The sequence below is a fragment of the Neophocaena asiaeorientalis genome, unplaced genomic scaffold (genome assembly GCF_003031525.2).
Source record: "Neophocaena asiaeorientalis asiaeorientalis breed wild unplaced genomic scaffold, Neophocaena_asiaeorientalis_V1.1 scaffold103, whole genome shotgun sequence".
Lineage (NCBI taxonomy): Eukaryota > Metazoa > Chordata > Mammalia > Artiodactyla > Phocoenidae > Neophocaena > Neophocaena asiaeorientalis.
The window spans coordinates 393,025-412,080 of record NW_020175020.1 but is presented as its reverse complement, the minus strand read 5'-3'; the positions used below and the strand labels follow the sequence as shown (position 1 = coordinate 412,080).

The 19,056-nt window shown below is 36.6% G+C and overlaps 1 protein-coding gene across 1 annotated transcript in view; it reads right to left on the bottom strand.

The window, feature by feature from the left end:
- Positions 1-224: 224 nt before the first annotated feature.
- The window catches only part of KHDRBS2 (KH RNA binding domain containing, signal transduction associated 2), a 344,255-nt gene continuing 325,423 nt past the window's right edge, over positions 225-19,056 (bottom strand). Inside the window, exon 7 of the mRNA XM_024762809.1 lies at positions 225-322. Coding sequence (XP_024618577.1) covers positions 225-322 — 98 coding nt within the window. The remainder of the gene's footprint in view (positions 323-19,056) is intronic.

Here is a 19,056-nt window from a genome sequence, read left to right as displayed (position 1 = left end):
AATGCTTGTCAATGTTTCTTTTAGTCTGTTTCATAAAATAATACTAGTGTCAGTGTCACACCAACAGTATCAGGGAAATACAACAAATATATGGGAGCAACCATGAGCAGTTATCCCTAGAATAGGAACAAAAAAAAAGGACTATTACTTGTCATGTTGCTGTTTATGTGGAGACCACAGGCTATGAATTGTCTTTGAGGTGAGGTCACAGGCGAGGAGAACCCTCAGTATCTACTATAGGGGTGCTCCCTGTATCCCCCTCGGGCTGACCTTGGTGGTGGTGCCTTCAGGCTGGAGCGGGTCATGACCCATTCTTCTGGTGCTATGAACAAGAGAAAGACAGTAGCATTCACTTGGCTTTACAGTTATCAAAAACAGTTGTTTAAGATGCAATAGCCAAAAAGAAAATAAAGGATCTTAACACTGAGGGCTCTAGACTTACTACATTTTCCATATGGTGAGATCATACAAAAAATATATATTTTGAAATACAGCCACTTGGAATTAAACTTGCAGGGCATTTTTCAAAGCAGAGAAAGTTAAAGTCCATTTATTATGTGTTAAATAGAAAGAGGAGAATCAAGGTAAACCACTCCTCCCTAATCCTTTGCACAGACTCCTAAAGTAAACTGGATATAGGAAACCAGTGGTTCTTAGCCCTTGATTAACATAGAAACTCTACAGGGTGAGACCTAGAGTTTGGTATTTTTTCAGTGCTTGCCTAGATGACTCAGCGTCCAGTGTTGAGGTTCATTGTGCTAAACTATCCAAGTCAGTGAGACAGAAGAGGATATGGAGTAAATTTTCAGTAGCAAAATCAGTAAAGAAAAATCTATCAGTTTTTCGAAAAACAAGTTGGAAAATAAAGAGGTATTAGTACACTAGGAAAATTCCTCATTTACCTGTTAATCTGACTTCCAGTAACCTCAATGCTCTGGGACCTGGCCAACAGACAAGAAACAAGCAGCCAACGTTTTGTGGAAAATAGCTTTCTTAAAGCCTATGTATGCAGAAAGGAAATGTAGTGCTCCTTCAAAGGGCCAAGTTGTTTATGGTGACTTAAGTGATTGCAGAAACTAGGTTATCTGGGTCTTTCAATCAGAAAGAATTCAGTTCTTCATTAGAAAGCAGATTTTATGCATTGGGCTACGGAGGGAGGAAGTATGGATATAAGAAAAGGGATTACTAGAAATAGACAAACTGATATTGATAGCTGATATACAAGGTGGTGGTAATGGAAATAACTGTAAAATCACTGCAGATTGAGGCCACTGATGTAGGGCATATGCCCCTGGATAGCTCAAGTGCCTCTAAGAATGTTTTTAGCAAAAACAATAAGAAAAATTTAAATTGTACTTACTATACTATAAGGAAAGGAATAATGATCTATAATATAGAAAAATGAACAAAAGTTGGATCAATATAGGGGAAAATAGCATTAAAGGGTGAACATTAGGTTTCTGAGGATATCCTTCAACAGGATACTTTTATTACAAGTGATATCTGATGAAAAATGAAAAATTACATCTCTTTCACTATTTAAGGTACATGCTTATGATTATTTCAATATATGGTAGGACACAAAATAGAAGTGAGATCCTAAATAAATATGAGACGTGTTACATTCAGTCAGAATACAGATCTACTTAGATCAGGGGTTGGCAAACTAAGGCCTTTGAGCCAAATTTGGCCAGCCCCCTGTTTTCGTAAATGAAATTTTACTTGAATACAGGTACGCTTACTTATTAACATATTGTATGTGGCTGCCTTCACTCTACAAAGGAAGACTTGAGTAATTGTAACAGAGACCATACTGCCTGCAAAGCCTGAAGTATTTACACTCTGGGCTTTTACAAGAAAGGTTTACAGGACCCGCTCTAGATCATGTTGCCTTTTTTGGTGGGAGATTGTAGATGTTGGTCTTTTTCATGTGATCTCTTGAAGACAGCAATTTACCCCTAAGCTGCTAGACTTTCTCAACAGAGACATTTTGGAGAAGAATTTTATGTATGTACTTGACTGGAAATAAAGAAAAGTTTCTTTGATGTACTGGAAGGGAAAATGGATCTTGTCTGAAAGCTAGAAAGTGCCTTGTCAGCCTTATATAATATGAATTTTACACTTTGTCTATGAATAATCAAGAATATGTCAGTGCCTTCATCCTCTTGGAGGTAAAATCTACCCCGTATTATTACTAATTTTTAGCAAAGAGAATGCACCACTTTTTGCTTCATTTGTTCTAGAGTGTTAAAGATCCCTGGGTTGCAATCTATGAGCTTTAGGAGCTGCAATGATATAGGTTTCAAGTTTTCCCAGGGGATGGAAGTCCTGGATTGTTTCTTAAATCTGAATATTCCTGCAAAACAGTGAAACAACAGTAGGCAGAGTGACAGCCATACCTGCCACATCTATCCCCAGATTTGTTGGAACTTTTAAACTGGCATAACCTTGGGGAATTGCCACCGAGCAAATAAATGTGTCTAATGAAAACTCACTAACTTGGTTTTATTTGACTTTATCTAATCCTCTCCCGTTGCGGAGCACAGACTCCGGACGCGCAGGCCCAGTGGCCATGGCTAACAGGCCCAGCTGCTCCGCGGCATGTGGTATCTTCCCGGATGGGGGCACGAACCGTGTCCCCTCATCGGCAGGTGGACTCTCAACCATTGCGCCACCAGGGAAGCCCAAAACCTTACATTTTTAAACTGTTGACCAACATTAAAATGGAGAGTGACACTGTTCACTGCTGTATCCCCAGCACCTGGAAAAATATGCAGTGCATAGCGGATCACATAATCCACTAAATGTGCGAAGTAGGAGGTATAAAGAGCTTCCAATGACAATCTTAAAAACACTAACAGTTGGGGCTTCCCTAGTGGGGCAGTGGTTGAGAGTCGGCCTACCTATGCAAGGGACGCGGGTTCGTGCCTCGGTCCGGGAGGATCCCATGTGCCGTGGAGCGGCTGGGCCCGTGAGCCCTGGCCACTGAGCCTGCGCGTCCGGAGCCTGTGCTTCGCAACGGGAGAGGCCACAGCAGGGAGAGGCTCGCATACCGCAAAAACAAAACAAAACAAAACCACTAACAGTTGAGCTGAAGAAATTCAACATTAATTTTAAAAGTTCTATAAATAGGAAATCTTATATATTTGTTATAAAGTCAGACTTATTACTCACGAGGTTTAGTTAGCTAAGTATCAAAAATATTTCACTATTAGATTCAATGAAACAATCATAGCGGAGTCCTATTACAAAAAGTGTTAAAACTTTTTTCATTGCACAAAAATATGCTCTTTCATAACTCTCTATTGGTATGTGAATTAATACTATGCTCTTTCCTCCTTGCTGAAGGCTAGGAAAATGGGAAATACTATTAGCCCAGCATAATAGTGATACTGAGCGGGGTCCTGTGGGGCTCCTGTGCACAAAAGCCTTTTGTGTCCCCCATTTGTTTGACTACAAGAAATAGGCTTCATTCAGCCTCCATGGCCTTCACTGAGTTCCAAAGGGCAGATTCAAGCAGTTGTTAATTAGGGAAGGGAGAGGATGCAGAGACAAGGGTGAAATAGTCAAGAGAAACAATAGTGCAGCTTTGGGGCAAGGTCCTAGTTCCCCATCAAGGGATACACACAGCAATATCTTTGAGCTGTTTTGCAGATACTGAAACTCCCACGACTTGGAAGAAGTTGATAGTTAAAGATGGTATGCTGCCCACAAGCACATAGACCCCAGACAAGTTGGAACCTGAAGGTTGATGATATTGACTCCTACTTACCTCACCACCAACCAATCAGAAGTGTGTCCACAAGCTGATCACTCCTCTTGGAACCATTACTATAAAACTTCTCATTACCCTCTCCAAATTGGTACACACAGTTTTGAGGGCATTAGCCAGTTGTTGCCCCCTTTGCCTGGCAAAGTGATAAAGCTATTCTTTTCTACTTCACCCAAAACTTTGTCTCTGAGATTTAATTTGGTGTCGGGGTACAGAGGCTGGATTCAGCTTCAGTAGTAACCAAAAAGGCAGCTAAAATGAATTCCTAACCAGGCAAAGTAAGTTTTAGATTTTCTAAGATTCCTTACCATTAGTAGAGGAAATCAAGGATTAATTTCACTTAATTCAGATCTTGGGCCCATTGTTTACATGTTCTCAATAATAATTGAGATCAGGGAAATACTATTTCTATTTGTGCCAAATTTCCTTGGTCTATATTTTTCCTAATATCATAATGTTTATATTTAGACACACATTTAGTCACCACATTACAATACAAGCCAGCTTCTCTCAGTGAAGTTATGGTCTTTGTGTCTGGACTGGAGAGCACTGACTCGAATGTTTTTCCTTTGTCATGAATCATATAGTGTGCCATTGAGCTTGTGTGGTCAGCCAATATCCTCACTGCTCACTGGAAGCTCTTGGATTACTTCAGAGATAGAAGTGATTCTTAGAAATCCAGAGGGATTCTAACTTGAGTCCATCATGGAACCTTGCACATAGGAATAGACAAATCATTATAAAGACTTGATTATGGGAATTCTCTAAAATGTGAAGTTATAAAGGCCCAGGAATAGACTTAGAATTTATCTGTCTTCTTGGGCTTCGACTATTCAGCAAAGTGTATTTAAATGTTTTGGGACTTCATACAAATTCTGGAGTCCTGGCCAAGTGTTTCTGTTCCCATGAAGGACGTCATTAAAGAAATCATTACAAACAATAAGGTTTAGAGATATTTCTTTTTACTTTCAGAAAATTGTGAAGTAAGATTCTCTCAGTATCAGGATGATTGTCATCTGAGAGACACTAGGTAGTCTATGCATGTAAACAGAGCAAATAAATACATGATTCCTTAGAGAAGGTGCAAAATAACTGTCTGTCAAATTGGAAATTACTGGATGGTTTACAGAATTGTGGATCTGGAAAAAGCAAATGAAGATATGAAAAATAGAATTCAACTGACTTGATTGAATTTCCAATTCTGGGTTTCCCAATCCAGATTTTAATGTGCCATATGGTATATGAATAGGAGGGAAAGGGGTCAAATAAAACATTCATTAGATAACATTTTCTTGTTTTTTCTTCACTAAAGATCTCCTTTATACCAGTCCTTGTATTAAACCCTACATATGAAGATAGTTTAAGGAGCCTTAAGGAGATCACAGGACAACACTAACATGAAATGTCATAGATTATAGCACAATTGTAACTGATATTTGAAGAAAATGCTGAGGAAAGCGTAGAGAAGGGAGCTACTAACTTCCATCATTCAATTGAACTTGGATAGAACTCTAACACTGAATCATTTCAAAGAAGTAATTTTCTAAACAAATATATGGCATAACTAAGAATTCAGGTACTGTTTAACCTATTTAGGAGAACTCACATTCTTTAGAAACTTTCCTGTATTAATTATTTTGTATCATCTGGTCTGGTTTTTTAAACTGGATTCTAAGATCTATGAAAGGAAAGACTTTCTACAGTGACAAAGAAGTAGTAAGGACACCATAAATACTTGTAAGCTACATATAAATAAATGATGTTATTAACTAAAAAGGAATTTAAAAATCAATTATGCAAAATAAGTAAAACAGGACTCATTCAAAAACACATTGTTAGAATTAGGTTATAGTGTTTTATATATTTGAAATATATCAATATTTCTTTTAAAAAATTATCCCATCTCTGTTTTTTTAAACTCAGACTGATTTTTTTACCCAGTTGATTCAAGTTTTACGGAATGCATAGTGTATAATCTCCATTACATGCTAATAAGCATCATTGAGGAACATTTTATTTTGATAAAGGGGTGTAAATTACCCAGGTAACTCTTCTTGTGCATTAAATGTTACTCTAGTGACTTAAAAAGCTATTGCATTTCAAATATTCTGTTCTCAGCAGAATCAGGACTATTAAGTGGCATTTATATCTCAATGTTCTCTCATTCCTGCCATGGGACTAAATACTTTGGGGAGCATTCAGAGTGGGAAAGAAAAATCTTGATGATTTTTAAACTTGCAAAATGGTGTTCTCTGAGTGCTCCAGAGATACTATAAACATTGAGGTTGTTGGGGGCGAAAAAATGAAGCACAGGAGCAAGGCACCAATTTATGAAAAGTCAGCATTATTTATCTGGAAAGTAAACTTTTAATGCTTATCTATCTCTCTGGAAGTAGGTTTAACATGCCACCTTCAAAATAAACTAACTTAGGGAATAGTTCAGAAAGGATATGGGGTGTCATAAAGATTACCGAGGACATAGCTCTTATGCTCACACTTTGCTAGACCTAGATAGCTAGTTATTTATATTTCTGAGATCTGAAAAAGAATCTCAAAAAAAATTTTTTTAATCACACTACAACAAAAAAGGACAGCTCTTGCTATTTATTTTTGGTATACTGTAAACCAATTTGCAAAAAACACAGCTAATGTAAGGAATCTAAATTAATCTCTACTATTACAAGCCACTAGTGTCTTTGGTTTTAATCATTTAAGAGCATTACAACAGGTTGATTAACGTTCACACTGGCTCTGATCCACTCAGTTTTTTGGGCTCAGGTTTCTCATTTCTTAGAGAAATATCTTTCTATTTAAAAGCATATTTCAAATATTTAAGTACATGTTGCTTTATGGCTATTTATTCCCAAAGGGAATATGTTAGGTTAGATGTTTTGTAGTTGCTGTTGTAACTCACTAAAATAACAATGTCCATTTTCTTTAATTTTAAAATACCTATCCTACTAAAAAAATGAAGATACTACCATTACACCTTCTAGGTGTCAAGCATACTGCTAGGCATTTTATGTGTATTATTAGCTAATAAAATTTTCTTCCAAGATGGGTGCTAATGTTGTCTTCTTTTTAAAGATGAGAAAACTATAGCTCAGAAAGTTTAGTTGTTGGGAAAGCCCAGAATTTTTATTTGTAATTGTCTCACCATCTTTTCACTATCCTTTTCATCTGAAAGAAGCTGCTGATTTCTACTCGTTTTCCTTTTCTTTTCTTGACTAGAAAATAAGACAATTTATTATACTCCCTTCTGATTATATAATAATTGGTGATTCCAGGACTTTTCTGGTGGGGCAGTGGATAAGAATCTACTTACCAATGCAGGGGACGTGGGTTCAATCCCTGGTCCTGCCACAGAGATACTAAGCCACGTGCCACAGAGATACTAAGCCTATGCACCACAACTACTGAGCCTGTGCACCTAGAGCCTGTGCTCCAGAAGAGAAGCCACCGTAAGGAGAAGCCCAAGCACCGCAACGAAGACCCAACACAGCCAAAAATAAATAAAATTAAATCTTAAAAATAATAATAATAATAATTGGTGATTCCAACAACAAACAATTGATTAGCTAAATCAGGAGATTGTAGCTTTAATTTTGTTAGCAAAAATGTAGGCTGCTTGAAGTGAATTTGCTAAGGTGCAAATCTAAGTGTTTAAAGTGGAAGGCAGGGTTAACTGATCTGCTCTGAGCATCTTTAGATATTAATGGAATATTAGAACCTAATGGTTCAACAATTTCATCCACACAATTTGTATTGTCACTATATGTAATTGCAGAGTTTATTGTTTTAAGATGCAAAGGGTAAAACAGAATAGTACTGAAGGAGAAATATGAATGATCAACATTTCTTTTCAGAGATGAACATAATGAGTTATGTTCTAAGAAGAGTGAAATTTCAGTTCTCTATCATTTATACTTTCTGGAAATTCAGGCAGCATCTGGGAAGCAATTACAGCTATTATCACTGTCATGAATTTTTAATTAGACATTCCCTGTTAGAAACAAGTAACACTTGAGATAACCCATTTAGAGAATAATAAAGGACTGTACTCCATTCCCAACTCTGGAGTTTTAAGACACACATGACAGGTACTCAGTAATTACTTATTGAATAAATTAATTAAATATTTTACATCTTCATTTTGTACACAAAAAGAAGTCATAGACCTCCCTCAGATGGATCCCTTCAGTTTGAATGGAAGTCCCAGGAGTCCTATAGCCAGGAATGCTTTTGAGTTCTAGTTCTGCCTCTTTCTTGTTGAAAGGCCTCTTTGGCAAGTCAGCAAGTCTCTTCATCTACATACTGATGGCACATTTTAATTGTCAGAAACCATTCTGAGCTTCTGACATGCATATCTAAATGCCTGTGGGATATCTCCTTAAGTTTCTCAAACTCAACTTTTTCAAAATTAAACATCTTTTTCTCCATGCTACTTAATACTCTAAGTTTCCTAGTTCAGTGAATAATGCTATTACCTACAACTTACCTAGTTATACATCGAAAACCCTTGGCATCTTCTCAATTTTGCTCAGTAGATCTAAGCAATAATCAAGCTTTTTCTTTTCTTCCTTAATATATGTTTCACTCACTCATTTCTTCCTATCTCCACTAATCCTATTCCCTGGCAAGCCATTATCCTCTTTGCCTAGAGAACTCAGCTACCTTGTTATCTTTTGTGTTTTTCTATGATTTTAAGCATATATACATATATATGTATGTATATATGTATATATATGCCATAATGTATATATGTTCTATTGTACATATACATATATATATTCCCTACTCTGTGTGTATGTATACATTCCCTACTCTTCTCCACCTTCTTGCGAGAGGAACTTGTCCAAATGCAATTGATTAGGCCTGTTCACTTGCTCTTGTAGCATACTCAAGATCAGTCCAAATTTTTTAACAAGGAATTCCACACAAGGCCTAACATGGTCTGAACCTTGACTTCATTTTAGACATTAGAGTTGATGACTGGTGATCATCTAAAGTACAAGTATTCTATGTTGTTTATTGAAAAAATTCTTGTGTTTCAAAATACAAGTAATATTGCTGATAAATTTAAGACATTAAAATCTTTTTCTCAAAAGGAAGGTCATCTTATTTTTGCATGGAAATGGACCAATTAGGAGAAGGAACCAGTAAAACAAACCAGTTTAAGGTTTCAAGTACCAAAGACCCAAACTTTAGATACCTGTTAAATTTTGGCAAATTAATGATTTTACACTGTTTAACATACTGAGAAAAACTTACATTTTCCCTAACAATGAGTAAGTGCTTATGGATTAGATTTTTTGATCACTCACTATTTTGATTCATTTTAAGAATGATGATGTTTTCTGGTAGTGCTCCCGCAAGCCAGAGATGGGTTGGGACATTGGGACTTTTGAAGTGCTTCTCTTGGTTACTGGGGAACTTGTCCTAAATACCAAAATTTTCCTCAGAGTGGTGAGATCCATTTTAGTCCTTGAAGATGTTCTTAAGTGAAGTCCCTAAGTGGCTTTTGAAAGTATGTATTTCCAACCAGCTATATGGACCATGAAACAAATAAAATCTATCTCCAAAGTCCAAACTTAACATAAATAACAAATATGAATGTTTAAAATGTGGTACATATTGAAAAGAGAAATGAGTAAATTCAGAAAGACAGTTGATAAATATATGAATAATCTATAATGAGGAACATTGTAGAAACTTTGAGAAAAAATACATTTGTGGCCCAATAGTTCATGCTTGATATTTCTCTATTAACTTAAATTCAGCACAATGGAATGTGTGTCTGTGGTCATGGCTGGTTTTTATAATATGAGAATTAAATCCTCTTCCAGTTTCTTTTTTCAGTCTAGATATGGAAATCCTGGGGCATTTTTCTTAACTTTACTGCATTTTTATACATACCCTTGTTTAGTACTCACAAACTTACTTCATGTATATACCTAATTTCCAAATAACAGTGTGGTTTTGCAATTTTATCTTCTGTGACTAAGATTAAGTTATTTGAACTACTGCTATTCTGTAAGCTCCAGGAGGGTTAAAAAAAATGCCCAACAAACTTAAGGCTGTGCCAAGAAAGCATTCCAAGTAATTTAACATGCAATGAGTGTTTTTTACAAGCTTATATGTTACCAGGTGAGGCTACCACGATTTGAAATAAGACTCACACTGTAATTTAAATATGCTGTGATTAATATAACACTCCTCTCTTTGGTGGTGGTGCTATTTTTTTAAATTTATTTTTTAATTTTTTTATTTTATATTGGAATATAGTTGATTTACAATATTGTGTTAGTTTCAGGTGTACGGCAAAGAGATTCAGTTAAATGTATACATATATCTATTATTTTTCAAATTCTTTTCCCACTTAGGTTGCTACATAATATTGAGCAGAGTTCTCTTTGCTATACAGTAGGTCCTTATTGGTCATCTATTTAAAATATAGCAATGTGTACATATTAATCCCAAACTCCCTAACTATCCCTCCCCGTCACCCATCCCTCTGGTAACCATAAGTTCACTCTCTAAGGCTATGAGTCTGTTTCTATTTTGTAAAAAAATCATTTTTATCATTTTTTTAGAGTCTGCATATAAGTGATATCATACAATATTTCTCTTTCTCTGCTGGACTTACTTCACTCAATGTGACAATCTCTAGGTCCATCCATGTTGCTGCAAATGGCATTATGTCATTGTTTTTAATGGCTGAGTAATATTCCATTGAATGTATGTACCACATCTTCTTTATCCATTTCTCTGTTGATGGATATTTAAGTTGCTTCTATGTCTTGGCTATTGTAAAGAGTGCTGCAGTGAACATTGGGGTGCATATATCTTTTCAGACCATGTTTTCCTCTGGATACATGTCGAGGAGTGGGATTGCAGGGTCATATGGTAGTTGTATTTTTAGTCTCTTAAGGAACCTACATACTGTTTTCCATAGTGGCCACACCAATTTACATTCCCACCAACAGTGTAGGAGGGTCCCCTTTGCTCCACACCCTCTCCAGCATTTGTTGTTTGTGGATCTTTTGATGATAGCCATTCTGCTGGGGTGAGGTGATATCTCATTGCAGTTTTGATTTGCATTTCTCTAATAATTAGTGATACGGAACATCTTTTCATTTGCCTCTAGGCCCTCGGTATGTCTTCTTTGGAGAAATGTCTATTTAGGTCTTCTGCCAGTTTTTGATTGAGGTGTTTGTATTTATGATATTAAGCTGCATGAGCTGTTTGTAAATTTTGGAGACAAATCCCTTGTCGGTCACATCATTTGCAAATATTTTCTTCCATTCTGTGGGTTGTCTTTTCGTTTTGTTTATGGTTTCCTTTGCTGTGCAAAAGCTTTTGAGTTTACTTAGGTCCCATTTGTTTATTTTTGTTTTTATTTCCATTACTCTGGGAGACAGATCAAAAAAGATATTGCTGCGATTTATGTCAGAGAGTCTTTTTCCAATGCTTTCCTCTAAGAGTTTTACAGTATCTGGTCTCACATTTAGGTCTTTAATCCATTTTGAGTTTATTTTTGTGTATGGTAAAGAATGTTCTAATTTCATTTTTTACATATAGCTGTCCAGTTCTCCCAGCACCATTTATTGAGGAGACTGTCTTTCTTCAATTGTATAGTCTTGCTTCCTTTATTGTAGATTAATTTACCATAGGGCATGGGTTTATTTCTGGGCTTTCTGTCCTTTTCCATTTTTGTGCCAGTACCATACTGTTTTGATGACTATAGCTTTGTAGTGTAGTCTGAAGTCAGAGAACCAGATTCATGCAGCTCCATTTTTCTTTCTCAAGATTGCTTTGGCTATTCAGGGTCTTTTGTGTCTCCATACAAATTTTAAGATTTTTTGTTCTGGTTCTGTGAAAAAATGTCATCGGTAATTTGATACGGATTGCACTGAATCTGTAGACTGCCTTGGATCAAATAGTCATTTTGACAATACTGATTCTTCCAATCCAAAAACATGGTGTATCTTTCCATCTGTTTGTGCCATTTTCGATTTCTTTCATCAGTGTCTTATAGTGTTTGGAGTACAGGTCTTTCGTCTCCTTAGGCAAGTTTATTCCTAGGTATTTTATTCTTTTTGTTGTGATTCTTTTGTTTCCTATTGAAACAAACAATAGAATTGTTTCTTGAATTTATCTTTCTGATCTTTTATTGATTTTGTACAGAAATGCAACAGATTTTTGCATGCTAATTTTGTATCCTGCAACATTACCAAATTCATTGATGAGCTCTAGTACTTTACTGGTAGCATCTTTAGGATTTTCTATGCATTGGATCATGTCATCTGCAAACAGTGACAGTTTTACTTCTTTTCCAATTTGGACTCCCTTTATTTCCTTTTCTTCTCTGATTGCCAGGGCTAGGACTTCCAAAACTATGTTGAATAAAAGTGGTGAGAGTGGACATCCTTGTCTTGTTCCCGATCTTGGAGGAAATGCTTTCAGCTTTTCACTGTTGAGTATGATGTTCACTGTTGAGTATGTTATTCCATTTGCATGGAATATCTTTTTCCATCCCCTCACTTTCAGTCTGTATGTGTCCCTAGGCCTGAAATTGGGTCTCTTGTAGACAGCATATACACATGTCTTATTTTTGTATCCATTCAGCCAGTCTCTGTCTTTTGGTTGAAGAATTTAATCCATTTATATTTAAGGTAATTATCAATATGTGTGTTCCTATTGCCATTTTAATTGTTTTGGGTTTGTTTATGTAGGTCTTTTTTCTTTCCTTCCTCTCCTCTCTTATGGTTTGATGACCATCTTTATTGTTGTGTTTCGGTTACTTTTTATTTGTATGTGTGTATCTATTGTAGTTTGGGGGTTTGCTGTTCCCATGAGGTTTTGACATAGCAGTCTATATACAGTACAAAGCTGTAGGTTTGTCATATGTGACCTTTATTACATTGAGGTAAGTCCCCTCTATGTCCACTTTCTGGAGAGTTTTTATCATACATGAGTGTTGAATTTTGTCAAAAGCTTTTTCTGCATCTATTAAGATGATCAAATGGTTTTTATTCTTTGATTTTTTGATATGGTGTATCACACTGATTTCTGGTTATTGTAAAATTCTTGCATCACTGAGATAAATCCCATTTGATCATGGTGTATAACCCTTTTAATGTATTGTTGGATTCAGGTTGTTAGTATTTTGTTGAGGATTTTTGTGTGTATGTTCATCAGTGATGTTGGCATGTAATTTTCTTTTTTTGTGGTACCTTTGTCTGGCTTTGGTATCAGGGTAAATGTGGCTCATAGAATGAGTTTGGGAGTTTTCTTTCCTCTGCAATTTTTTGGAACAGTTTCAGAAGGATGGGTGTTAACTCTTCTCTAAACGTTTGATAAAATTTCCCTGTGAAGTCATCTAGTCCTAGACTTTTGTTTGTTGGGAGTTTTAAAATCACAGTTTCAATTTCAGTGCTTGTGAATTGTCTGTTCATATATTCTCTTTCTTCCTGGTTCAGTCTTGGGAGATTGTACCTTTCTAAGAATCTGTCCATTTCTTCCAGGTTGTCTGTTTTATTAGCATACAGTTGCTCATAGTATTCTCTTATAATCCTTTGTATTTCTGTGGTGTCCATAGTAACTTCTCTTTTTTCATTTCTAATTTTATTGATTTGAGTCCTCTCCCTTTTTTTCTTGATGAGCCTAGCTATAAGTTTATCAATTTTCTTTATCTTTTCAAAGAACCAGCTTTTAGTTTCACTGATCTTTGTTACTGTTTTCTTCACCTCAATTTATTTCTGCTCTGATCTTTATGATTTCTTTCCTTCTACTAACTTTAGTTTTTGTTTGTTCTTTCTCTAGTTGCTCTAGGTGTAATTTTAGGTTGTTTATTTGAGATTTTTCTTCTTTCCTGAGGTAAGATTTTATTGCTATAGACTTCCCTCTTAGAACTCCTTTTGCTGCATCCCATAGGCTTTGGATCATTGTACTTTCATCTTCATTTGTTGCCAGGTATTTTTTGATTTCCTCTTTGATTTCTTCAGTGATACATTGTTGTTTAGTAGCATATTGTTTAACCTCCACGTGCTTGTGATTTTTTACATTTTTTTCTTGTAGTTTATTTTTAATCTTATATCATTGTGGTCAGAAAAGTTTCTTGATATGATTTCAGTTTTCTTAAATTTACCAAGGCTTGCTTTGTGACCCAGCATGTGGTCAATCCTGGAGAATGTTCCATGTGCATGTGAGATGAATGTGTCTTCTGCTGCTTTTGGATGGAATGCTCTATAAATTAAGTCCATCTGGTCTAATGTGTCATTTAAGGTCTGTACTTCCCTACTGATTTTCTGTCTGGATAATCTGTCCATTGTTGTAATTTGGGTGTTAAAGTCCCCCACTATTACTCTGTTACTGTCAATTTCTCCTTTTATGGCTGTTAGTATTTGCATTATATATTGAGATGTTCTTATGTTGGGTGCATAGATATTTACAATTGTTATATCTTCTTCTTGCACTGATCCTTGATCATTATGTAGTGTCCTTCTTTGTCTCTTATAACAGTCTTTATTTTAAAGCCTATTTTGTCTGATATGAGAATTGCTACTCCTGCTTTCTTTTGATTTTCATTTGCATGGAATATCTTTTTCCATCCCCTCACTTTCAGTCTGTATGTGTCCCTAGGCCTGAAATTGGGTCTCTTGTAGACAGCATATACACATGTCTTATTTTTGTATCCATTCAGCCAGTCTCTGTCTTTTGGTTGAAGAATTTAATCCATTTATATTTAAGGTAATTATCAATATGTGTGTTCCTATTGCCATTTTAATTGTTTTGGGTTTGTTTATGTAGGTCTTTTTTCTTTCCTTCCTCTCCTCTCTTATGGTTTGATGACCATCTTTATTGTTGTGTTTCGGTTACTTTTTATTTGTATGTGTGTATCTATTGTAGTTTGGGGGTTTGCTGTTCCCATGAGGTTTTGACATAGCAGTCTATATATGTACAAAGTTTTTTAAAGTTGCTGGTTTCTTTCCCACCTAGAGAATTTCCTTTAGCATTTGTTGCAATGCTGGTCTGGTGGTGCTGAATTCTCTTAGCTTTTGCTTATCTGTGGAGCTTTTGATTTTGCCATCAAATTTGAATTAGAGTCTTTCTGGCAAGAGTATTCTTGGTTGTAGATTCTTCCCTTTCATCACTTTAAATATATCACCCCACTCCCTTCTTGTCTGCAGAGTTTCTGCTGAGAAATCAGCCAATAACCTCATGGGAATTCCCTTATATGTTATTTGTTGTTTTTCCCTTGTTGCTTTTAATATTCTTCTATGTCTTTAGTTTTTGTCAAGTTGATTGCTATGTGTCTCGGCATGTTCCTTCTTGGGTTTACCCTGCCTGGGACTCTCTGCTTCCTGGACTTAAGTAACAGTTTCCTCTCCCATGTTAGGTACATTTTCAGCTATTATCTCTTCAAGTATTTTCTCAGGACCTTTCTCTCTCTTTTTTCCTTCTGGGACCCCTATAATGTGAATATTGGTGTGTTTATTGTTGTCCCAGAGGTCTCTTAGACTGTCTTGATTTCTTTTCATTCTTTTTCCTTTATTCTGTTCCATGGCAGTGATTTCCACCATTCTGTCTTCCTAGTCACTTAACCGTTCTTCTGCCTAAGTTATACTGCTATTGATTCCTTCTAGTATAATTTTCATTTCAGTTATTATATTGTTCATCTCTGTTTGTCTGTTCTTTATTTCTTCTTGGTCTTTGTTAAACATTTCTTGCATCTTCTCGATCCTTGCCTCCATTCCTTTTCTGAGATCCTGGATCATCTTCATTATCATCATTCTGAAATCTTTTTCTGGAAATTTGCCTATCTCCTCTTCACTTAGTTGTTTTCCTGGGCTTTTATCTTGTTCCTCCATCTGGAACATATTCCTCTGCCATTTCATTTTTTCTTTCTCTGACTGTGGTTTCCATTCTGCTGGCTGAAGGATTTTATTTCTTCTTGCTTCTATTGTCTGCCCTTTGGTGGATGAGGCTATTAAGAGGCTTGTGTAAGCTTCCTGATAGGAGGGACTTGGGGGTGGGTAGAATTGGGTCTTGTCTCTCTGACGGCAGGGCCCTGCTCAGTAAAACTTTAATCCACTTGTCTGCTCATGGATGGGGCTGTTTTCCCTCCATGATAGTTTTTTGGCCTGAGGCAATCCAGCACTGGAGCATGCAGGCTGTTTGGTGAGGTTAATAGTGATCTCCAGGAGGGCTCACACCGATGAGTACTTCCCAGAACTGTTGCTGCCAGTGTCTTTGTCCCTGCAGTGAGCCACAGCCACCCCCTACCTCTGCAGGAGACCTCCCAACACTAGCAGGTAGGTCTGGCCCAGTGTCTTATGGGGTCACTGCTTTCTTCCCCTGGGTCCTGGTGCACACAAGACTTTGTGTGTGCCTTCCAAGAGTGGAGTTTCTGTTTTCCCTAGTCCTGTGAAAGTCCTGAAATCAAACCCCATTGGCTTTCAAAGCCAGATTCTCTGGGGACTCCTCCTCCTGTTGCTGGACCCCCAGGCTGGGAAGACTGATGTGGGGCTCAGAACTTTCACTCTTGTGGGATAACTTCTGTGGTATATTTGTTTTCTGGTTTATGGGTTGCCCAACCAGTGGGTATGGGGTTTGATCTTATCGTGATTGTGCCCCTCCTACCATCTTGTTGTGGCTTCTTATTTATCTTTGGATGTAGGGTGTCTTTCTTTGGTAGGTTCCAGCATTTTTTTTGACAATGGTTGTTCAGCAGTTAGTTGTGATTTTAGTGTTTTTGTAAGAAGAGTGTGAGCTCACATCCTTCTACTCCACCATCTTGAGCTAATCAGCTGGTGCTATTTATTTTTAAACTGTCTAGTCTGTTTAACTCCTACCCTGCACATTTTACGTGTTATTGTATTTAATAATAACTTGATTCTATGTGTACTATTGTATTTCTAATTATCACCCCCTTGATTATCATCCCTTACAAATTGCATATGTAGCTTGAAATTTTAACTTATATTTTATTCTCGACTCTGCTGTACAATATCTTGCTGCTGTAGACAAATAAAGAAGTTCTCAATATTTTAAATTAAGTTTGTAACGTTTTTCTTTCTTTGGAGTTATGATCCCATCTAAATTAAAAGGAAATAAATAACCCAGTTAGAAAGGTTTCCAAAAAAACAATGGTGAATGATAATTGGACACAATGTAGAAGCTTCTTTGACATGAGCCAAAAACAATACTTCAATTATTGTTGAATAAAATTCTGAATCGATCAAAACCTGCAGAATTCGGTCATAAACCTTTTCTTTTGACATGCACATAAGGGCTTTATGAGAAATAATGGAAGGAAGAATAAGAATGATGATAAAAAATAATATTTTATGATCCTCTTCTCAAAGAAGTCCAATAACGTCTTTAATTCAGTGAAGACAGTGGGCTTGGTGGCATACCTTTGTAGACAGAGACTGAACCTGTAGTTTCTGGATTTCCTTACACATGCCACCCCCCATCCCCACTCACAACATCTGTCATTTCTATACTTGATAATAGAAATGAGCCCAGATTGTATTCTCAGACCAACTACAAGTTTGGGGAATTAAAAATACAAATCAGACTTTAAACTCAGCAGAATGCTACCCTCACTGCTTGACCAACTCTGGCTCCCTCTGATTTTGCCCCACAAGCCTCTGCCTGCTTTCTCAGATTGGTGCCCTCATCTCAACACCTGTGTGAAAACAATTTTGGCCACCTTTGGCCCTGGTTACCACAAGTTAACCTTTAAACTCTGGAATTTCCTAGAGTAAGTGGAGTGTCTTGGTTATGCATAGTGGACCCCTCTGACCACACCTGACCTGATAGTTTATGCTAACAAGATGACTCAGGTTGGGGGGTGGTCAGGCCAGAAAGATCAACTATGAGATTAGAGGGTTTGGGCCTTTACCATATGATACCAGTCCACCCTGGGGAGGATACGAGGCTGGAGATAAGGTGATCTAATCAATCATGCCTATATAATAAAACAATGATAAAAAACTCTGGGCCCTGAGATTTACATAAGCTTCCCTGGTTGGCAATACTTTTCATTGCTACACATCAATGTTGCCAGGAGGATAACACTGCCTTGAAGGTTTTGAAAACTTCACATTTGGGATCCTTCCAGGCCTTGCCCTATGTGTCTCTCCCTTTGCTGGTTTTGCTATCTATCTTATTGCTATAATAAAGTTAACTGTAAGTATATCACTTTCCTTAGTTCTATGAGTTATTCTGGCAAATTATCAAACCTAAGGAGGTAGTGGGAACCTCCAAATTTGTAGCCAGCTGGTCAGAAGTAAGGGTGACCTGGGATAACCCAAACTTGTGTCTGTGTGTAAAGTGAGGACACTTTTATGGAGAACTGTGCCCTTAACTGGCAAAGTTTGGCCTGACTCTGGGCATCCACTCTAGTCTCTTTGTTTGTTCTTCCTGGTCTTCTCAGCAATGTGAATCTTAGCTCTTTGCCCATGACTGGACCTATCCCTGCTGGAACTTCCAAATGCTGAAAGCCTCCTGGGTGTCTGTCAGTCCCCTGAGACTAAGGGGGTTGCCCCTGAAATCTTCTTCGACAATGACCAGACACCAGAGAGACTGACCTACTTTTTTTTTCTTCTTCTTGGCACGTCTTACAACTGAGCTAAATGTTTGATAAGGTAACAGTATGGTTAAGTAATTTGTTCAATACAAAAAGACATCAGTTATTAGTCATCAATAATTAAAATTACATTTTCAACAAATGGCATAGTTTTTCAGCAATTCATATATATCAGTTCCCATTGAGTCATTCAATAAATTATGACATATTTGATAAATGACGTGTAACACACTTATTTTAGAACAATGTACCTTAGTCTTTTTTTTTTTAAATCCATGCCCTCTTTTAATAAACATAAAATCTCCCTAAACTCTGGAAATTCTATGAAGACACACTAAGGTGGCATAGCTCCTGTATATATATCTTCCTAGTTGGTGTATTTCCATGTTGGCAAGAAAATGTTCTCCCAGCTTTTAATTTTATACTCTGTACTTTGTGTTTTTTAAAAATATTCTTTTTGTACATTTGAAACACAAATCTATATCATATAGAATATATTTTTTGGTACATGATCAGTTCATTCCAAGATTCTGACAATAAATCACTCAACTTTTGCCTCCCATTCAGTTAAAATGATTGTATTATTAACTCAGCAGAAAGTTAAGTAATGAAAGAACCATCCTATGACTTGTTTTATTGGCTCCTCAAGAGAGTTGTTAAATGCATGTGGATTATAATTTTTTGT